At 37.1% G+C, this 24,562-nt stretch overlaps 1 protein-coding gene across 1 annotated transcript in view; it reads right to left on the minus strand.

Moving 5' to 3' along the window:
* LOC122808339 (immunoglobulin lambda-1 light chain-like) overlaps positions 1–6,648 on the minus strand; it is a 61,079-nt gene extending 54,431 nt beyond the window's left edge. The window contains exons 1-2 of the mRNA XM_044079306.1: positions 6,597–6,648; positions 6,083–6,394 (exon numbers count right to left, since the gene is read on the minus strand). Coding sequence (XP_043935241.1) covers positions 6,083–6,394; positions 6,597–6,648 — 364 coding nt within the window. The remainder of the gene's footprint in view (positions 1–6,082; positions 6,395–6,596) is intronic.
* Positions 6,649–24,562: the final 17,914 nt, after the last annotated feature.

Genomic DNA, 24,562 nt, shown 5'->3' on the forward strand with positions numbered 1-24,562 from the left:
AGAGGAAGTGCTTTTTGGTTTTTGAAAGCACTTTAAGGACATGTTCCACTGTAATGGTAGAGGATGGAGGGAGTCAGGGATGATTGGAGATGGGATGGAATTTTCAAGGCAGAAATTGTTAGTATACTTGTTGACCAGTGTATCTGTAATCTCATTAGGGTTAGAAAAGGGAGCCCCTTTGTAGAAAATTTCAGAACAGTGTTATGGATTGTTTCTTAGCTTTCTAACATATCTGAAAAATTAATTGTAGTTAATCTTGGCCTAAGATTCTAACCATGGTTTATGGAATGCTTTGCCAGCCTTTATAGAGCCCTTCAGTCTCTTAGTGAGATTTTTTACATTGTCCTCATAGTGGTGAGTTCTGGGTCTACTGAGTGTTTTGAGGAGTTTCTTGCTGCTGTTATAAAGTTTATTTATGCTGACTGAACACCAGTTAGTTTAAATGTAAATTTCTTTTAGTATTAGGTTCTAACAGGGACTGAAAGCTTAATACCTTTGTCTGAATGAACATAAAAAACATTAGTCTAACTCACTGCATGTTCAACTTCATCTGTGATAATATCAATGCAGCATTTGTAGTGCAACAGGTAGCACATTTGCCTTTGGTGCCTGAAGGCTGTGGGTTCTATTCCCATGCCAACTAGACTGATTACTGATACAGCTGGGTAGCATAAAGGGGGTGCTGAATCCCTGACTGTTCATTTCTTTGGATGAGATGTTAAACTGAGGCATCTGCTTGAGTTGGTGGCAACTCAAGTGGATGTAATAGATCCCACAGCACCTCTCGAAAAGAGTAGGGAAAGCTCCACAATGCCCTGGTCAAATTTCCCCAATAGTATAAACGAGTCTGCATCACTTCAGAGAATTGACAGTACAGCAAACGACATTTTATCAGAAATGACATTCATCGAAATCTGCTCTTTTGGGGAGCTGTGAGCAGATCGCACAACAATGGGAAAAGGGAAAATTTCCCGATCCTCACTGTATCTTGATCTCAGTATGAACAGTTCGATGAAAGGCATGTTCGGTGTAAGTGAACTGAAAATGCTGTTCGCTGAACTGAATTGTCACTGAAATAATATAGACCTATATAAATACCGCATTGAGTTTCACCTGAAACGAGGCTACTAGTCTAATGGGAGTAATGTGGACACCAATGGATAAATTGTGGGAAAAGTCTTGCTTTTTTATAGTCTCGAAAGAGAATAGTGCTGGTTACTAGGAGAGTTGTAGCTCTGAGATTAAATGTCATCAGTTGATGGACTGGCAAAACCAGTGAGGGGCAGACCAGGGGGTTTCAGCATGTAGGAACTTTATTATTAAGAAACAGATAAAGAATACTTTTGGTGTATTTCAGGACCATTTGATCAAGGTAATTTTTGTTACCCAATCTAAAAAATCTTGGCCACAGCCTACATTAGAGGTGAAGATTTTCCAGTCTATGCACGGCTAGTTGAATTTGCTAAGAGTTACTGAGTTTTTTTCTTATAGGGATACTTTCTAGGAATGCCAGGAATTGTGTATGGTCTTGTAGGATCATGGAGAGGGATCTGAAAACATGGTATAAATTCAAAATGTATCTTACCCAAAGTAACTGAGGTTCAGAAACCTCCCTATTTGTGTCTCTAGTTATCAGTCTTGAAGGTCGTGGTCCCTGGCAAACAAAAAAAAAAGTTCCACTACAGTTTTCAACAGACCTAAAGACACAGTAAGCACAAGACCCAGGCAAGGAGGGGGTACTTTCCTTATTTTTGAACCAGTTTTATTTTTATTTTTTATTTATTTTGGGATATGAATCTATCACTCCAATGTGTCTTATTTAACTGCTGATCAAGGTTTATTTCTTTTAACTGAGTATTTGAGGTACCATTAATATGCAAAGGAATTGAAGGTCAAATAGGGCCAGATCTTTCATGATTTCAGATGTTAGGCACAGATCTCCATGAAGTAGTCTGTAAGAGACTGAGTGCAGAAAAAGGGATGACAGTCTTTCCTGATTATTAAGATTGTTAAGGCCATTTATCTTTTTAATTATTGATCTCTGAGATGCCTCACATTGTGTGATATATTTAGACAAATACATGACAAAAGGTACATTATATTCAGTATTGCGTCTGATAAGATTTGGATCTAGTGGAGATGCCTTTGGAAATTAGATGAGCCAGATAAAAGGCTTTCTAAAATACAGTGGAGACATCCTAGTCAAATAATAAGGATGCATCAACAAGATTGCCTAAAACCCTTACAAAAGTGCCTGATCTGAGGGTTGTATCACCTATATGGTAAGTGAAATTGTTTTGTTTACCAAAATGAACTATGCTACATTTTTATGTAATATTCAATATCATTGACCTTTCATCAATCGTTAACATAGTCTAACCCATGTTAGAACAATTATGATTCAGTTGAGGATTGAACAGCAACATCTAATTTACAGTTCTCTTAAAACTTAATTAAACAATAGGCCAGAAGTGCTGACCTGAAGGTCTGAGAAGTAAATGCCAAGTAGGAGGGCCCAAACCTCAGCCCTACTGGCATCTTAGAGAAGGTAGTGGTTTTTGTGGTGAAAGAAGATTAATGGAGGCATTTTCTACATCATTGAGTACTATGGGCTGAAATCAGAGCTACTTGTGATTGGTTCTTTCTATTTTGTTTGTTTGCTATTTACTGTGTGGAGTGGTGCTGAGTGTAACACCAAGTGAGTTGTAGCTGAATAGTAGGTAGTTAATGCAACTTCAGCTTTTCTTCAAAATCAGTACTGCCAGCCATCTTATGACACACACACATACACACACACCCAATGTGGCCAAAAAAAAAAGCTTTTTATAGGTTATTTTATTTATTTATTTATTTATTTACATTTGTTGACCAGGAAAATCCAACTGGACACATGTCCTTTTTCAGTGGAGGCCCGGGGAGAAAAGCCCCACAATAAAAACAACAATTAATTACAAGTTACAAGAAGTATAGGTAAGTTTTGTTTAACAATAGTAGTAAACAGTTATAGTTCAAAATGAAATTATTTACTTAAATGGTACAACACTTATATCATTGGTGCCATAAAGACTAGCAAGTATTTTAATAGTTGAGCTATAAGCTATTAGCCTTGAATAACAGTGGCTAAGATTGCAGCTGAGATATAGGTTTACAAGCAATGTATTTGGCTGCAATCCAAGGTAGTTAGAGGGGTGGAAGAAAGGGATTAGAGAGGTTGTGGTAGAGTTGTTAGACAGGTTTGTTACAGGGGCATGCCCAGTGCTCTTTTAGATGAGATTTTAGAGCAGCTTTGAAGTTAGTGCATGATGACACAGACGTTATAGTGTGAGGAAGGGTATTCCATAATTTTGCTATGGAGTAGGAGAAGAGAGCTTCTCCAGCAGAGTTCCTGATTTTAGTTACCTGCAATTGATTTTTGTTGCTGGAGCCTCATGGTCTGGTGGTATGATAGGGATGGAGTAGATTTTGGAGGGAGGGGACTTTTAGAGGATGATTTAGTAGTTTGTGGGCGAGTGAGAGGTGGTACCATTGAAGAAGGTGAAGGAGTTCTAGCCAGCCTAGTTCAGTAAGTGAGGTGCAGTGGTGGCTACTGTAGTTTGCGCCAGTGGCAAACCTTGCTATTTTGTTGTAGCAAGCTTTGAGTTTACCTAACTCACTTTGCCTTAGGTTGGCAAATATTGGAGAGGCATAGAGTAGGGTGGAAATAAGGTGGCTATTTACAACTGAAATCGTGGCTGTTTTGGTAAGGAATTGCTTATTTTAGTATAAAGCTCCTAGTTTTTTTGTGTACTTTTTTATGGTTAACGAGATGTCGATGTCAAACTTGAGGTTATTGTCAATTTCAATTCCAAGCAGTTTGGTGTGGTCTATTGGGGGGATAATGGTGTTGTCATTGGCTTTAAAATTAAATTGGTGGGTGGTTAGATTGTGTTTGATGGGTTGGAAGATGAGGAGTTTTGTTTTGTTTGGGTTAAGTATTAATTGTGCACCTGAAAGTCAAGTTTCAACTGAAAAAAAAAGGTTTCCTGTGTGGTCTTTTGAAGTTTAGGTAGCGAGTGGGCTGAGCAGATGATTGTGGAATCATCTGCGTACTGTATGAGCGTGGCTTGTTTGGTAGCAGAGGCTAGATTATTAGTGAATATGGAGAAGAGTAAGGGTCCAAGGATGGATCCTTGGGGAACACCTATTGAGACAGGGAGTTGGGGGGATATATCATTATGTCAAACAATGGATTGATGGCAGTCAATCAGGTAGCTCTGGAACCAGTTTGTGTCAGATTGAGAGAAGGATAAAGTATTGAGGACAGTGATGAGTTGTTTATGAAAGACCATGTTGAATGCTTTAGATAGGTCTAGGAAAGTTGCAGAGCTGAAATAACCATTGTTTTTATGTTGAAGGATTGTATTAGTGAAAGCAAGTAAGGCAGTGGCTGTGCTGTGGTATGGTCGGAAACATGCTGTGTGTTAGACAGAAGGTTGTCAGCAAGGAGGTAGCCTAGAACCTGAGAGTGAATGCATCGCTCAAGTATTTTTGCTAGAGGAGACAGAATTGCTATGAGCTGGTAGTTGGTGAATTCTGTGGAGGGCCCACCTTTGTGGAGGGGGATAATGTGGGATATTTTCCATTAGGAAGGGACATAGCTTTCAGATAAAGATTGGTTAATCAGGATTGCAACTGGGTAGGCTAGGGCTTCAGCTGCAATTTTAAGGTACTCAACTGGGAGGTTGTTAGCTGCTAGTTTTGCTAGTTTGCTAGGTTGGCTTTATAATCCAGATAAATTAAGAAAGAAATAAAAATGCAATTTGCAGCATGGTGACTTTAAGTGCAAAATAAATGAGTACTTTCCTGAGTAGAATTTCCAAAAACACTTTATAATTCTCACAGTGTGTCCCTGAGGGTACAGCTTTCTGCAGTGGTGTGTCACGCCATTCCACAAGTAGCAAACAGGCAAATTGAAAGAAGCAAAATCAAACAGCTCTAATTCAAGCGTGACATTCTGTGAACTAGGATGCAGCAATTACTTTTCTTTCACACATATATTTTTACTGATCTGTAGTGATCAAATGGTGATCAAAAGAATATAACCTAACTAATAGCAGGTTCCATGAAATTGCCTCCCCAGATCCTGAAACTTTCAAAATGATATAATAGTATTTTTTCATGAGGGATAATCTCTTAAAAGCCTCCTTCAGAGGAGTGTGCCCATTGACATTTTAACCAAGTCATTATACCCAACAAGCAATGAGAAATCTCCATTTTCAGTGACATCCAGAGCATTCAGTCAGCAAAAGAAATGCAATCTGCAAGTGTTTCTTGTTTTTTTTCTACTTTTTTAAGGTGAACGTTCAACTAATAAGTTTATTTTCTAATAAATGTTACATTTCCATGGTTTTAGCATCTAGTTAAGTATTATTAGTATGCAAATAAGTAAATAAGATGAAACTATGTGCTTGCAGCATGCATTTCATGGTAATAGGGAAAAAGCCGAAAGATGAAGAAGTAATGCAGCAAATGTGCCACATTAGACTGAAAAAAATTTTCATTTTACATTTGCACAGATATTTTGGTTACTGACTCCATAATTATCAGATCTGATCATCTGCATTTTTTGAGTAGAGTGGTCATAAACAGAGTGATCATTGCAAGCAATTTGGATACATTGCCATGATTAATCAGTATCATGATGTGTTACTTAATTGCGTGAAAGCCAAACTTTTGTTTCCTGGCATTAATTATAGGAAATATTTCTCTTCATAAGATATGCCATGTATAATTCCTATATTCTATGATTAGTTTAATGGCATAGTATCCATCATTTAATACTATATTATGGGTCCTAAGCAAAAAAACTTTTATGCGACGCACAAACAAACAATGCAGTGATGTCTGATAAGGTCTGAAAAATGTTATTACATTTATGGTACTTCACATACAAATAGAAATCCATTGGATAATCTGCTAATGTTACAGCTTCTCAAAGGCAGTGACATACATTTTTAGCAATACTACAGGAAACAAAATCGCACTAGGGAAATAGTTATTTCATTACCAATGCATATCAACATACTGAAAGCGTGTTTCTTACCTATAACAATAAGCCGTGTCCCATTTCCAAAATAACTAAACAAAGGGCTACAGCCAGAGCAAAAATACATCCCAGAGTCATTTTTTTCTAAATTGTTAATTGTTAAAGCACAGTTTCGTTTTGTATGCTCACGTTCAAAGTAAAACCTTTCTTTTGTCATCAGCCTCTTCAAAGCTTTTGAATGTTGCTGGATGTACCACACCATGTCATAACAATGCTCAACACCACTTTGAACGATACAGCTTAGGCTGACAGACTGTCCAGTGTTTGCTACAATAAGGTGAGGATGCTGTACAGGTTGTGTTTCTAGGACTGAAAAATGAAACACAATTTAAATAGTTTAAACAGTGTGTTATAGGAGCTGCTAAGTTACCCTATAAAATCAATTTACATTTCTTTAATAATGGATCACTTTGTTTTCATCAAAAGGGGGTACTCATCTATTGAAACTGCAGGAATTAACAAATGATCCTAGTACAATCTTACTATAAAAGATCACTGGCATACCTCTTACATGTAAATACAAAAGTACCAATCCGCACAACATGATATAATGTGATATCCATGCACAACAGCACCTTGGGGAGCCCATAGCGTTGGTTATGTTTGTTATGTAAAATAGGAGGATAACCAGAGATGTGAACATATTATACTCTTGCAAAAACAGCTTCATCTGTACGATAACGTACAAGTGTGGTTAAGACTCGGTCATTCAGTTGCGTAATTTCCTGTACAAGTTCACTGCATTTAAGCTGACAATGAAATGAAAAAAGACATTATGAAACAAATTTATAAACTGAGGCATTTATCTATTGTTCCTTGGAACATGTATTTATCTTTTGATTTCCTTATAATTAATTTATACATTTGATCACATTACACTAGCAACAAACCATTGTAACAAAACCAGTCTATTATAACTTTAGTTTTCCCAAAGTTCAATGTTAACTTTCATATTATTCTGCATTAATCTCTCCTGTAATTAGCAAACACTGCTATTTGATACACACACAGATAAATGCAAAAAGATAACACAAATCTAACATTTCTTAGGTGAAAAATGTAAATTTTTGTTGCATATATTTTTATTTTATGCAAATCCAGTTGCCGTATGATTGTTGCATTATAAAATAGACATGGACCGTATTTAAGTGGGACTCACTAATGTTCACGCATTTATTCATTCATTCTCTCTGATTAATTCAGTTCAGTAACATACGGGAGTTAGGTCATATTATGGGTAATGAATGAGTGCAAGTTAGTCAAACTTATCATTAACAAAACTCCAGCCAGACAAGCAAACATACAATGAAAAATACAGAGTATGCAAACCTGTGGGCTATAAGGAGAATTGTCAATTCACCAACAACACAGTCTGAAGCAAGAAGAAACCTGATCACCTAGCAAAAATCCATGCAGAAGCAGACAGGATGTGTTGAACAAACCCTTCTCAGGCTTTTTACACTGATGAATGGCAACTTCCTGACTGTTTTCCTTTTGAGTAAAACCTGTTTGCTCTAAGCCAGCAGGAGAAAACACCATTGTTTTGTGATAAGATTGACAACCATATTGAGTCAGCAGCAAAAGTTACACATACTACAGCAAAGTTGCATTTTAGTAATAAATATTTCAAATTAATAAGTCTATAACTGACAAACTGAAGTATGGAAAGCTCAGTACATAACTGAAGTCGGCATGGAAAACTTTAAAAATATATATACATGCATGTCCAAATGACTAGTTGTGGTTGCATTTTAGTTATAGGACAGTTCTATTCTATGTTCTGTTGGAATGACAATTAACAGTGAGGAGGAAGAGGAAGGAAAATAGATGCCCATCTTTTTATTAGTCATAATATGTATCACAGTACTCAAGATGTCCCAGCTATGACATTTTCATCATACTCTGCTCCTACCTAAAAAAGCACAACAAGGTACATTCAAAAGTAATTTGCTGATGGAAAAGAACGGACTATCCTCTATGCAAGTGTGGGAGTAGCAGCTCCCTTATTTTGAGGTCTATATGCATTTTGATCTTGTTCATGAAGATGGTAAAGAGGTTTACAAGGCTAAGCAGCAGAGTGGGCCACAGTCACATTACTGTAGGTATTGTACCAGAATAAGCTGCAGAGGTGAAAGCAGAGTCATGACCACCTCCACTGGTTCGAAGTGGGGAAGGGGAGCTATTGAGGAGTGAATGCCTAACGTCCCTCCACCCACACCAACTTTTGTCAGGTCTGCAAAACCCCTTCCCTCCACTACCTCCCAACTTGAAAAAAATCCTTGAGGGGTTTATTTCTGTAATAGCAGAATCCCCATACTATATTATTAATGGGGGGGGGGGTATTTTCTTTCCTAAAGCATCTTAGATGCTTGAATATGGCCTTTTTATTCATTTTAATATTCTAGGCTAATTGTTTTCATAGCCAGTTCTAATTTTCAGAAGTAAACCCCTCAAGTATTTTTTTCAATATTATAACTATATTTGATGGAGGCACACTGAATACATTTGTACTTCTTCCAAAGGCCATTGTTTTATTTTTCAGATGTGCTAACTTTTTTGTCCACCATGGATGGAAATGTTTGTTGTGATGACTGGCCCTACCAAAAGGTTCAAATCTGTTTATTATAACATTAATTTACCAAAGAAATGTATCCCACTTTTCTACAATTTGCTTTCCTTCTAAGTTGCCCCTCCCACTCAGTGACATAAGCTAGGGTATGTTATCAATTTATGATCCATCCTTATTGCAATATTACCGGCTTATTTTTTAATGTAACATAAGCAATTTATTTTTCAAGAGCAGCAGACACTTTATTTGTAGATGAAACAATGAAATATAAAGTTGTCTGCTAACAGCAACCTCTTCATTAGTTACAGATCTCTTTAATGTGGAATTATTCAGATGACTTTTACTTCTGCAGAGATTGTGCATATTTACTGATATTGGTGGATTGTAAGGACAGATGTTTGAGTAGACTTTTATGATGGAAATGTTCTGAATTGGTCAGTTTTACCATTATTGGTTCATACCTTTTGTTTCATTGCTGACTGGAAAAATGTCCATAACAATAAATTTAAAACATACTCTAAAAAAGTCTGCTGTATTATACAAGGAATATAATTTAATACAATCAGGAAAGTGAATCAAAGAACACATGCATGTTTGCATGGTCCTATATATGTGTGCAAGGGGCCTATAATTTGAAAACAGCCCAAAGGTAAACTTCATCCACCACTGGCCATATGAAGTTTTCTTTGAATGTGGATTTTTATGCTGTTTCAATGAATGTGAGTTTCAAGGGCAGATAAGTTTTAATGCTAAGTCTGTTTTCATTATGAGACTGTATTGCTTTGTTTAGCAGATGTCTATTAGTGTTTGTGCTATACAATTTAAAATAAAAGTTTTAAATTAAATCCAAATAATCAATGTAGAAGTAAAGCATAAAACAGTTTGCACATTACAGTGTTTATGGTAAATGGTAATGGGACACTGGAATGGATGCAGGGGGGCTGTGTATGGGGGGCCCCATTTGACCATGATTGTGTCAGGGTATAATGGCAGCAAATTCAAGGACAGCCCTGGAAGGCACACACTCTAGCTATGCCACTGCTCCTGCTGCCAAGAGCTAAGTTTCTTATTTATAGACTCAAAGTTGGTTCTATAACATTTCCTAAGTGGTACAATTGGTCTAACATAATTTTCATTATTAATCATAATTTCACACTGCATAGAATAATGATTGGATTTTCCAGCTGGGGCAGTGACATTACAGCTTAAAATCAAATTAGTCCCACGGTTTAACTAAATAACATCTAAATAAATTAACATTCCTGGTTGGTTATTTAATAATCTGATCATAGTTGTGTAAAATAAAACTTTCACTAATGTTTTGTGTGACAGTTGACTTGGTAGAAGGGACACTTCAATCAATACCTGGAAGGTTGATGTCTCCCATAATTATATCATATCCTCGACGAAATAATTTACAGATACTACCACATAACCTGTTATCATGCTCTTTTCCTGAGCTTAGTGCTCTACAGAAGATTCTCTCCCTCCAGTCATCATTTGCCAAACTTAATTTCACCATCAAAATTTCCAAGAAATTATCAGAATGAATAGTAGTAGAGACAAACTGACAAACTTACAGTACACATATGCAGATGCACCACCACCTTTGTGTTTCAAATGAAGCATACAATATCCTTTAAATGCTTGAAAATTAGAGGTTTGTTACAATCATTAAACCAAGTTTCGATGAAATATAACAATTCATACTTTTCACCTGCTATTATACAATCTAAGTCTACAATTCTGATGTTTAAAGTTCTACAATTACAAAAGTAAAATTTCAAGGGATTTAAGCTCTTATTTATTTCTGCCCACTCCACCTCACTGCTCCTTAAAATAGTTGAATAACTTTCCTAAGGGAATTACCAACTAGTAGTCTGTTTTCAACATGGCCCAGGTGAAGCCAATCTGTAATGAAGCAGTTATTTTTAACTTCTAAATCATCCCACATAACCATTACTTTAACAGAACCGATTGGTGCAATTGTACATATGATGTTTAAACTGTTCCTTGCAACCTGCTTTTAACACCTACATAATAAAGGTTAGGAAATATATTACTAAGTATCAGCTTAAATCCTTGGGAGTTACTTAATGTCATCATCTCAGAAACCACTTTTTCAAACACCTGGATACTAGTGCGAATAACATCATTGTTGCCTGCTAAAATAATAACTGTATCATAAGTAGAGGAATTTGTAAACAACTTTTTGATTTCTTCTAACATATCAGCCAGTTTTAAACCTCTCACACAACTAACAGTAACCCACTCTCAATTCATTCTCAACAGAACTTTACAAATTCTTCTCAACATGAAATTTCCTAAAAGGAGGACACTATTTTTTGTCTTATTATAATATGGCTCACTACCTGCAATAGTGGATGGTAACTTTTTCTCATTTCTATCCTTCTTATTCTCTGTTTACCTCCTAAAATTGGTCTTCCTCATCTAGTTACTCAATATCGCTCCATCTTTTATTCTGATTATTATTAAAATAACCATTAATAATTAAATCCTTAGGTTGAATAAGTGAGGACAACCCTTCATTACCATAATCTTATTTGAACTGATTATATGCTTTCTTAAAAGCTGAAGGTATTTATGGCAAAGGTCATAAATGCCTTTATCTTTTAAGAAAGCATGGTATTAGTTCAAATATGATAGTAGATTGTGTACTGCCTATCTTGTCTAGGAGAAGACTAATGGTTTACTGCATCTGAAAACACTTTGGGATTACATTTCTGCATTATGCACTAATGGCATACAATATTTGTCCTATACATTTCTGACCCGTGCCTGCCAAACATCAAGCCTTCTCCAAGTGAACACAGCCCACTTACTCCCCTAACTGGCATTTTTACCCAGGATTGTGACCAAATATGCCCAGAGGGAGCCACATTCAGGCAGACATGACAGTGCTTTATGCTCTTGCCAGCATCCCAGTTAAGAGGGTGTTTAGAATAGCCTAACGTCCCCCTGGACAGGGAGATATCTAATCCCTATCACTATGGAAACCCACAACACCTTGATCATGTGAGTGCATACTTCTACACCTGTATTAAAGACTCCCACCAGTAGGTTACTTGTTCAGTCTGTCACCCATCCACAGACTGCACATTTGCACTGCTGTCCCTCCTCAAAGAGACTGTGTCATATGCATCTAGGTTTTCCCCACCCACTCCCTGCAGCATGGGCACCCCATTTCCATGTTACCTCCATCAGGCACCACAGTCATTAAATGAATTTGGGTCACCTGGGCCAAAGTCAAGGATTCCGTACTCAATATTTTTGCTGTGACTGATTATACTTTTCTGTTAATACTAATGGGGTTAAAATTTTGATAAGGAGAAGCAAAATTCTTAAATACTCGAAGAAACAGAAATCTGTTGTAGCTCTATTTAAAATAAACACCTATCTTAAAGTATACATAGTTCAGCAAATTGGAAACACTATAACAGCTGCTTCACCACAATTGTTAGACAAGAGGAGGCAATAACAATGTTGAATCACCAGTCGTTCAGTCTAGAATTGGTTAATTCTTAGCAAGATGTGGTACATTGCTAGTGACAGCTAAGATTACTTAACCAAAGTATTGCTTGCCATAGACCCACTTACATGTCCCCAGTTTCTGACCCTATGTTTATTTGCTCATTGTTGACGTTTTCCATTTTCTTGAGTAGGAGATATAATTTCTGGGAGAAAGAAGTGAATGATTCAAATTATTTTTTGGTTTCAGATGACCTAGACTTCCTTAATAAACCAAGGTAATCTCCTATGGTGAAGATGTTGATAAGGATAGGATTTATGGCTCATTCAAAGGGGCACTCAGTTTAAGCATTGACTGATGTTCCATTTGTTGTTCACATGTAGCTCAGTTACATATACTAGAACTAGTATAATTTATTGGTTAGAGCCACTGATGCTTACAATCTTTGGATCTTATGTGACACTTGCAGGCTTTTTCAGATAATCCCCATGGCAACCCAGGTCTGCTCAGTGCCCCACTTCTTATCTGTGGCACCATAACCCTGTACAAGGCAGATGTATATCATGCTACACCAGCAAATGCTGTCCCTACTCCAAAGGAACATTTGCTAAATTTGTGCTGGAGCTGTCAGATCCTGTCTCTAAAGGAGCATGGCACATTCAGGAGAAAATAGCAAAGCATATTGTGGACAAAATAGTGCCCAGTTTTAGTAGGTAGAAGTAACATGGGAGGGTTGTTACTTTGCATGCTTTCAGGGAATAAATAATGTCACTGCACACACCATATCAGAAGATGAATATAAGATACACTGTTTTTTTTTAGCTAAGTGTACTGTCTAGATGATTGTAAGGGAATACCAGAAGAGAGTCTTCCAGTGTCCCTTAATGAAAATCATTTAGTGACAAATACCTTAAAGTAGAGGAAATCAACAAGGACAGATGGTTTCTCAGTGGAAGTGCACAAAGATATTGGGAATATGATAGAAGATCTACTGGACGTTTCTGTAGAAGCATGAGAAGTTGAGAAGCTGCAGACATTAAGGTGGCATGCAGCTGATGCAATAACTCTTCAACCAAATAACCATTGATTAAAATGTCATCATACAGATTCACTGAGTCATAGATATTCCAAAGCCACTGAGCCTCAAGACCATTCTGGTCTTGCACTCAAGTATCCTCCCTCGGGCAGCACCCCCTTTCCCCAGGCGAGGCATATCAGTCACTCTGCAAGTAAGTTTGTGGATATCCATCCAGTCATCTAGTTTATGTGTAAGGAAGATGATGAATTGCACTGCTTAACATGAAAGGGAAGTTTAATTGATACTTATGGGGGGCACTGGGTTATAAACTTCTTCTGTCATGTTTACTGTATTTTGGTGAAGATTTAGGTCCCAGAATTTAGTACTTGTGGAGATATTGGACTTGGAAAAAACAGGAAGTCCATGACAACTGGTTCTCTAGTGCAATGGTAGCAAGACAGAGATCTCCCTTCAAAAGTCTATAAGATACTGAATAAAGGGATATATCTTGCAACTTCTCTTGATAGATGAGGGACTTTAAGTCTGTGATCTTTTTAGTTAGGAACCTTTCGATCTTTACAATTGTTTGATATGTTTAGTGAGCTACAACAGAAAGGAGTAATTGTACTTGATAACTAGTCTATACAATACTTGGTATAAGGAAGTGATTACATTTTTCGATTTTGATAATATTTGTTTGGCAGTTAACTGGGCTAAATAAAAGGATTTCCTGACAACCGTTGTTGCATGACGGTCAAAAGAGAAGGCAGTTACCAACATAAGTACCTAGGTCCCAGACTATCTTTTCATTTTTGATGTGTATTGTCTTAAAAGTATGAAGAGAGATGGGGTCATCTATCAAAAGGAACTATACCACACTCGTTTAGCTTGTGCCCATTTTTGACACTGCTGGTCATGTTCATATTTTGTGATGAGACACCTGCAATTCTTAATGTGAGGCTTCTGTGTTCCAGCCAGTTTGCTATCCATTGTACAATATGTGGGATGAATTTTAAAGCATTTAACTTTTGTAAGGTGTCAGCAGGAGGAATGGTATCAAAGATCTTAGGTCAAATTATGTCATGTACATCTATATGTTATATTGGATATTGGCCAATATGCCTCCGCAATATTGATTACAAAACCCTTATGGAGATATGGGTGTTATAAATGCAAAAATACTGAAAAAAATAATGCAACCTAACCAGTGTACATTTGCGAGAGAAGAGGTATGGCTTTTATTTCACAATGTATATTAGGACTACATTCTTAATTACATAGGTTCATAGATTAGTACTAGGCTAACTGCCCTTGTGGGCCATTTTCAGCCTAGCCAATTACTCCAAGTGAGAATCAAACCCTGCACCTTGTGTTTGTAAGGTAAACACCTTAAACATTATGCCAACCTCCCACCCTTAGTTTATGATTAATAAGATGGAATCTCACCTTATCATCAGTCTGGATTCTGATAAGGTACTCAGCAGGTTTAGACGTGATTACAGCATCGTTCCCCTGCGTGTGTTCCAGTTTCCAGAATCCTTACTGAGCTTGCTTACGTTTCTGTATCATAGGGCATCCACAGGAGTAAATCTTGATGCACACGTGCCTTTTTATGTTTTATTACCGCACACTGGCAAGGCAATAAAGCAGGGGTGCTTACTTTCTGTTTTTCTTTTCCTTGGTCATGAAGCCATTGCTACAAGCTGTCACAAAGACTATACATACACAAGGAGTTACAATGAAGACTATGCATCATATGGTAAACCTATAAACAGGTGATCTTATTGCCTTCTTTCAAATCCAAAAATATATCAATAGACCTACTTTAGGCTGTCCTTAGAGACTTTGGGGAGACCTTGGGATATTCACTCAATGAAAATGAATCTGAGATTCTACCCATTCATTACAGCACCTCAGATCAAATAGAACAGAAACTTAAGTTCATTTGAGAATGATACTTTCTTTAGAAGTTAGGCTGGTACACTTATATATAAGGGATTCGGGTGAGCTTACCATGATACAACCAGATAACAACTAGCTATAATGGTGACTGTCACTACCAAAAACAGCATATCCTAGAAATGTGTTGCTCCCCTTCCTAAAAATTATTATATCTGAGGTGAGCCCCTAACCTCTGTTTTCCCAAGCATATTATTCAGATGTAGCAGAGGAGAATACATGAATTTGTTTGGTTGCCACAGAAAACAAAGTTACCAAGAGAACTTCATAGTGACCCCCTAGTGTTGGGAGAGTTGGGATTACTCCATTCAGATTTGTATTTGGCCTGTGAAATTGCAAGTGAGGATTTCTGGCTAATGTATTTTTGTTCAATGCTAAGAAAGGGACTGGACATGCACAATCAGCATATCAGATGAGGGGTTGGGAGAAAAGACATAGGATCTGAATTCATCTATTTTGACTGCAAGCTTACATACTAAAGTAATACGGGCAGAAGGAGATTGATGGTTTGCAATGGATGAGTTATATCATCTGTTGAACTTGCCGATGCTTACCTCAGAAGATATTCAGATTCCTATGGTAACTCAGAACTGGGTATTTTTGAATCATGGGCTCAGAAGTCTATTTGAACACAGTGCTTTGGAAAAAGATAGTTCATACTCATTTTGGGAGACCAGGGAGGAGTTTGGTATCACTCAAAAATACTTTTACACCTATTTGCAGAACAATCACTTTAGTAGACACAGAAGGCATGCAAGTAGCTGGATTTCAATCTAGTTAGATAATTTTGTCTTTAAAACTCCAAAGCATTTCAAATGATGAAACTGATCAAAGGTTCTTATCCTACATTCTGTGCCAAGCCTCATTCCTTATGCTTTCTTCAGTAAGCCTCTTTACGTTCACCTCTAAGTATCACCACCTAGGCCCTTATGTTGAAACATTAAATCACTAATATTTTATGATATGGAGTCAGCAGAAACCAGTCTAGACCATGGTCCATGGACCTTAAATATCACCCACTGTTTGTACTAGTTTGTTTGTACTGAGATACTCAACAGTCCCTGTTGTCCAAGAAAAATTGAATTATTAATTAAGTTACTTATAACTACAGGATTGATGGTGAAACCTGCAGTGGCTTAAAGATTTTGTGCAAAATGAAAAAGTGACAACTGATTTTGCCTGTTAAAGTATTGTAACATTCTGTATAATGGCTAAAATTTTCAAGGGCCTTTTCTCTCATAATTATTATCTTTTATGCCAATATAATCTGATAGAGAAGGGAAATAATATATTTCATCTTTTGTATAGACCACTTTGTGCTGAAAATTTCTGTTTAACTGCCTAGAAGCAAAGCATCCCTGCTTGAGAAAATATATTTTTCACTGACTTAATGGAATGATAATATGTTGTTAGTGTAAATATTTCAGATGGCAGATTGACACAGATCTTATTATTGTTCTAATGATTGTCACAATACTGTCAGTGTATGGCAATGTTTATATTCCTCATGTCCTGTATAGGTCAACACCATACTGTGGGATCAAAATACAAGACTGTAGCTGAAAGCACAAGCATTGCAAATAATAGTGAGTAAACAAACAATACATGGCTAAAAAGCATTTTACTGAAAAGTATGTCCTTCCACCTGATCAGTTTACAGGTTATACATTCAGAACTGCATAAAATGTAGAACAACTTAATCTATGTCTCTGTAAAATCTACTGATCAGAATGTAAAAGCTTTCACCAAGCTGCTCACTGTGGTGTTTCATTGACTTTAATGGTGATAACAGAGTTGGAGGTGGACACCACCTGGAAAAAAGGACCATGACAGTGCCTTTATACGCAAGTGCTCACTAATCATCACCCATATAGAAAGCATGGTATTCCATTTTCCTGCTGTTTATAGCAGCTATATTTCCCAAAGATTCACTTTGCAATACTCCTTCCTCTCTCCTGTCCCCCCAGTCATACCTCTCAACCTCTTAGAACAAAACATCTGGACCAAGCCATAAATAACGGGGGGACAAAGGCTCAAAAATAGGGACAATTTTTAAATATTGCTGTTATAAACTTAGAAAGTTGATAGAATAACAGATTTTCCATTAGCATGAATTTTCTGAAGGGTGTGAAGTCTGAAACTCAAATGCCTGTCATTATTTTCTTACTTCCATCTGCAATGATTTGCCAGTCATTTGCCAAAAAAAAAATTTATAAAGAACAGACCAAAAATATGAGGCAAAAATCTAGACATTATGCGAAAATCTGTATAGTTGAGAGGTATGCCCCCAGTATGGTTAAATGTGTTGGAGGCACAAGCTGGCTCTGTAGCCCCCATTTCTTCACCTCTTAGTGTCGTAATGTCTTTAATGATGTCTATAATTTCAGCAAAAAGGTTCAAATCTTTATGTTCATAGGCAAATCAGTCAGTCATCAGACCATTAACAGCCTATCCAGAGCCCAGGACATCAAGAGTTACCTCCTGCATCAAGGAGGGTTATACAAGGTAGTTCCAGGGAGAATTTATGAACATCTGTCCAATTATTTATGCTAGTCTTGAATGTAGCTAAGGTGATAATTTGCTTAATATGCAGGTGTTTTTTATTCTATTGGTGGGAAATAAACTGAGATTAAAACATATCACATCACTGTATCCTATTAATTTATTCATACAGATTTTGGTATTTTAAATGTGTGTTTGAGGAACCATTTGTTCTATGAAGACATAGTAGTTCTAGGAGAGTGTTGTCTTTTATTGCTCAAAACACCAAACATAGATAACCAAGGAGGAGTCTGGGAAAAATTCATAAAAGAGACATGGTAGCCAAAGCCAGTGACTTGTTTGTTTGTTTTTATGTTTTGTTTTTTTCTTTTTTTTTTTTGCTCTGAAACCTCTGAGGTCTCTCCGGCTAAGATATTTGTTTTAATATGTTCATAGCAAAAGAGTGTTATGGTAGTTAATGGGCAGATAAGGGAAGAGTACAGTGAAAGTAAAATTATAAACTTTATTCCAAATGAGTAAATTCATGCCACAGAATCCACAATACAGTTCCAAAAACAATTATAGGCACATGAATATTGTCAAGAACCTTTTAATTCAGATAAAAACAAATAACAATATGCAGATAGTAAAGGTTTTATGCACAGTACTTTCTCAATCCTAAATCATTAACATGATTCAGTTCAACCAAAATACAAAAGCATGTCTGACATTTGCCTGTTCATAAAATCCATTTGTAAGACTTTCATTCAAATAGCAGCATCATTGTAACTAACCTGTGTATATACAAAAATGCAAACTGTAATAACAAATTTAGAAATTAGTATAAAAACAGTAATGAAAACCTTATTTAGAATTATTTCAATGATTTTCTAATGTTTTTAAGAATCAATTTCAGGCTCAAAGTTGTGAGGGATCCATCCTCAGTAATGTAAACCAAAGATACCCAAGTTTCTTTAAAAAAGGCTTGCAAATCCCCACCTCTAGAACTTTTATAAACTACTTCTATAACTCTAAATACAAACTGATGTTTTTGTCCATGGACAGTAACATGATTACCTAAAGTAGTCTAAGTAATGTCACTCCTAACATCTGATAAAAGGTCAGTGATGGTCTCCTTCAGATGCCTAATGGGTATATTAATGTAAAATTATGTATATTCTTCACAAGTTACAAGATAAACAGTACATTTCATATGGCAACCAACATATTGCCTTAATACAGAATTTTATGTATACTTGCATGTTTGAAATTCAACCTATATTAATAGTGACACACAGCAAGGCCTGTTGTCACATGGATACTTCCCTGATCTCTGAGATATAACTCTTTTGCTAAGTTTGGGTAGATCTTTGTAACATAACTGCACTTTAATATTGTATCTTAGAAGAGAATATGTAGTAATTCTAATGATATCCATGGCACAGTTGGCAATTTGATGGAAAATATAGAGAACTCTACTGAGTTTGATTAATTTGTTGATGATGACAGAGTAGTAGATGGCTGAAACACGTTTAACTAAATTGAAATTAGCTGTGTTCAGAAAGTTAACCTATTCTAATGGTCTATTTAAATGAAATCAACTAAGATCAGAAGGGAAATTTTACCTTTTACAAATCCAAATTGATTTGGGTTTAGGGATCATAAGTTTCCTATGCTCTTGTTAATGACATCCATGGCACTACATTTCATATTTTTTAAAGGATACAAATTATATTATTAGGTATATAGGTCCCAAGGTCCATGGTGGAGCCTTCCTTGTGTAGGAAAAATGTATAGCTCTTCTCCAGGTCTCTGATACATATTCAGTGGAAATGTTGATGTTGACTAGTTTAAGGAGGTCTGATATGGGTTATGCTGTCTAGAAAACCTCCTGGTAGTCCATAGAACTAGTATTAGCACTTTTCATACCTGTTCAAAGGTAATTACTTGGGATGATGTGGACTAGGTACTTTATACTAGGAAATGTATACGTAACACAAAGGAGAGAGGCTGGAGCAGAATTTATTTACATGGATGATATCGATATCACCAAGGTCTGAGCAGGAAATGACAGTTAAGACAAGCTTGCTGCAATGCTGTTTTCACTGAATGTTTCTTTTTTTCTTTTGAGAGACTGCTGCTTTTGTGCTAGGCAGACATGTTCTGCTCCACCTTTTGGATCTCCTTCTACCCAGTACTATTTCCTTTATACTTAACAAGCTACTCTCCCTTCCCTAGCCAATAATAGTACAGGCCATTAATCAACACTTTCAGGTAGGCTAATCCACTATTTGTTAAACAAGATCCCTTATGATGAAAAAACATCCGTTACTCAATAACCCACCATGGGCAAACTGCTGTTTTAATCTGTCTCTTTCTGATAACTGCACTCCTGATAACAGATCAGAAAAGCTCTCGCAATATCCAAGAAACTCCCATAACACCTCAGTCACACTACAACCACATATTAAAAATCTCCACATGCAACCACATACCCACTTTCTAAATCTGCCCCCTCCCTAAACAGACAGCACCTGGAAATATGAGCCCAAATACATATCCAGAATGGGTAAAAAATGACAACTGCTGCTATGCATCAGTCTTTTAAAACAAAGTATATCCTGGGAAAGTAACCTAAATCCTTCTTTGCACTGGTATACAGCACATCCATTAGCCTTCTTATAGCCATTTCAAACACCAAAAACCAAAACTCTATGAATGGTCTTATAACCCACCAACCCATTTCTAAGGCAAAACATCTAAAAATGTGTAAGCTATGTGGTCCTAAATCTCAAGGTACAAATAAAAAAATAGATTTCATTGAAGCATGGGTAACCGCAATCTCCAAAACCTTGCTAAATAGCTCAGATTGCTGCTTGGCCTTCCTAAATAGACACTTTGGTATTTTTAGATAATAAACACAACAAGAAAAGGTAGGAGGGGGACCTGTATATTGATCAAACAAGTCTCTAATCAAAAAAACTCTCCCTTGTGGCAAACAGTTCCCAACAAAGTGATCAAGACTCAAATCAGAATCTTATCAATATAAATATAGGAAATTTTATCATACAAATGCTATCTGTAGCCTACATTCCTCCACCTTCCTACATAACAACATTTCAAACCACAGTAAGTGAAATATTATAAAAATCCAGTAAACACAATTTAATAATACTAAGTGATTTCAAGCATAGACTATTTTATATGACAATTATACCCAAATAGAGGGTTTCTAGACAAATATATCTTACATCAGTTTTATACAGGCCCCTATTAGACCAAATACCAACTTAGGTAGATACTCACTACTCACCACAGTAATACCCTACACCCCTCAGAGGATAAAAAGCAGAAAAGTGCCTAATACACAATCCAAGTGATCACCACCCTCTTCAGCCAGCTCTCAAATGTAGAGCCCCAACTTGCCATGCACTTTACTGAAAGGGTATTGCTGAAAATAAAGAAAAGGTACTTCATGCTGAATTCTGTATCAGTCACTGCTTCCCACTTTATTTAGCTACAGTCCTGGGGTAGCCTTACAAGTTTTCAGCTCAGAAGTCAAACAAATATTAAATAAGTACTTCCTATTAATCTAAAAAAGGGTAGGAGTAAACATTGCCCATGGCTTACAACAAACCTTAAATCCTTGATGAAATTAACCTTATTAAACTAATTGTTTCATGCTAATATTTTGACCAAGCTATCTCCAAGCTACAGTCTATCTACTATTTAATATCATGTTTGCTATATATATAAACAGATATATATATATATATATATATATATATATATATATATATATATATATTTGTGTGTGTGTGTGTGTGTGTGTATATATATATATAAATATCTATATATATATATATATATATATATATATATATATATATATATATATATATATATATATATATATGTATATATATATATATATATATATATATATATATAAATCTGTTTAACTGTTGTAGGCTACATACTAAAGTGATATAGCCATTTCTGTGCATTTAAAGTGTTTTTTTGATTTTATCCGCTTTGTTTTCTGAAAAAAGCAAAAAACAAAAAAAAAAAACAATATATATATATATATATATATATATGTATATATATATATATGTATATATATATATATATATATATATATATATATATATATATATATATATATATATATACTTGTTTCCCACCTTTCTGAACTAGTATAGTCCAGGTTTCAGGTTACTGCTGAATTCAGGGCTGTGGTGTGTTACAAGTTTCTGTGTTGCCCATACCTTACTTGGACAGAAGGAAATTTCTCTGTTCACCTGTGAGAGAGGGGAGCTTTGAGCAGCCTATCTGTCCCTGGAGGAGTGGTTTCAGCCCAAAAGTTAGTAGTTTATTGGACATTTTAGGCTAATTTCTATCTCTTCCATTTTCCTGCGATAAAAAATGCATTTGCGCGGTGTTGCACGTCGGGCAGCGCCGGTTAGCTAGGGTTAAATTATTACCGGCTCCACGAAGTCTACTCTTCAATTTTCCCTTGGAACTAGACATACTTTCAACTTAAGGACTCAAACCATTCATTTCACAGCCCAGCACTTGCTCAAAACTCATAGCAAGCACTAATTAATCCTAGCACTAGACCCCCCCATACTGTCCAGAAGGACAAAGCTCTGTATTCTTCCCTACAAGCCAATCAGTAAAACAGCTCACTTTACCTATTCAGGCATGTCCAAAGGGCAGTTCCAGGTTTACTCTCCAGTCCAACTGGTGAACCTGGGCATTTTGAGGCGATATTACAACTGCCTCATGTACACAGAAAATCCTCTCCTCCTAGCACCAAACACTAATATATGCGAGAGATGCAATTATACAGCCAAACTGGAGGCAAAGCTCTCACAACCCAAGACTGAAACTGACAGTCAAGAGGAGAAGGGAAATACTTGCAACACACCACCAGTCTCACAAAGACCTATTAAACCAACACCGGCAAATAACACACATAAATACAAGAAAACATACTCAGAGGCTCTAAATAAAAATCTACAAAAGCAACAGAGACCTCCAAAGCAGACATCCAAGCAACATCCACACCCCATCACAAACCATGAAACACATACTTCACATAATCAGTGTGCCACACAATCACAGCCCTTAAGACAAAATAGCATACCCAACACACTAGTAATAGGCGGCACTATAGTCAGGCACACTGATGTCCCACTAACTAGGCTGGACAAGGAGAAGGCTACAGTTAGCTGCCTGTCGGGCACCAGGATCCGCCACATAACACAAGCACTCAGGTCACTCCAGAACACGTATAAATATGACTCTGTCATTGTCCAATTTGGTGTGAATGACCTGAAACGTACCTCCCTGGACTACATGAAAAGAGACATGGAAGAGCTCTCTAATCATGTAGCCCAGGCCGGTATGACCCTGACCCTGAGTAGCATCCTGCCATCACCAAGAATGATGCCACAGTATAAAGAAAAAATTATCAATTTCAACAATTGGCAAATTTTCTGGTGTCATTCAAAGGGGATCCAGTATCTGTCCACCTGGGATGAGATGCTTAACAAGCCACGTTGCTTCACAAGAGATGGCTTGCACCTGTCAACCTTAGGCTTTCGAATACTGGCCAAGGCTTTTGCGCCCCCCCCCCCATAGTGCCTTTTTTAGACAAGGCTCAAAAGACAAACCCACCACAGTAAATAGCACAAGTAACCAAATCTGAGGGTAATGTTACTCAACGCCAGAAGTCTAAACCTTAAAATGCATGCACTCGAGGCACTCCCCTGTATGGAGCACATTGATATCTGTGCAGCAACAGAAACCTGGTTTAAGGCTGCAGAGAGCATGCCAGCACTACCAGGCTATAACTCATACCATACGTTTTGGCCACAGAACCCGAACTGAATCACAAAAGGCGGGGGTGTATTCATATTCATCAAGGATACCCACACCTCCAGGTCAGTGGCACAGCATGATGCCTCAGAGATCATCCATGTGCAACTAACAACGGGCAAAACTGCAATTCAAATTGTAGCTTGCTACAGATCACCCACCATGACCCAGGACCCCCATTCCCCATTTCTGGGGACACTAGAAAATATGAAGGTCCTACCAAACACCGTAATATTGGGTGATTTCAATTACCCAAACATTAACTGGGAGAACTACTCAAGTACTAACTCCCTTGCCCAGTGCTTCCTAGAATTTATAAACTCAAATGCCCCAGATCAACTGGTCAACACCACCACCAGAGGTGACAACATATTGGACCTGGTCATCACCAACATGGGCGACCGGTGTTCCACACCGGTCAACCCCTCGCTGGTTAGATCAGACCATAGACTAATCACTCTGGATATCCACATTCCGCCCCCACCCCCAATCAAGGAAACCACCATTAAAAACTTTTCAAAAGCAAATGTCACGTTACTTAAGACCGAGGTGGAAAGGTTCACAGCCCCCATGCTAAAGGACAACACTGTCCAAGCTGCTGAATCCCTTACAAAGGCACTCTATGAGCACCTGCAAGAATGCAGCAAAACCAAGACTCACTCCTCCAAGAAAAGGAAGCCAGTCTGATGGACTCCTGCCATAAACAAGCTATACAATAGAAGGAGGAAACTAGTACAGAAAAGAGTATAATCCCAAGAAGGAAAGACATCCCTGATCAGTATCAGCAAGAAACTACGATCCCTCATAAAATCATCCAAGACTAGCTTCGAAAGAAAAATTGCTAAGGACTCCAAAGATAATCACAAAGCGTTCTTCAGCTATGTCAAGAACCGAAGTGGAAACTCTCAGATCTGCTCTGAGTTTGTGCAGAATGGCACACAATACACTGAACTGTACAGTGGCACAGGGAACAAATCTAAGGGGGCGGCAAAAGCCAACACATTCTGGTTAGGCTTATAGATGCCCTGGGCAGATAGCTTAGTACTTACCTATGAACCTATGAACATATACAAA

The sequence above is a fragment of the Protopterus annectens genome, chromosome 8.part0 (genome assembly GCF_019279795.1).
Source record: "Protopterus annectens isolate FY-2018-M chromosome 8.part0, PAN1.0, whole genome shotgun sequence".
NCBI classification, from domain to species: domain Eukaryota; kingdom Metazoa; phylum Chordata; order Ceratodontiformes; family Protopteridae; genus Protopterus; species Protopterus annectens.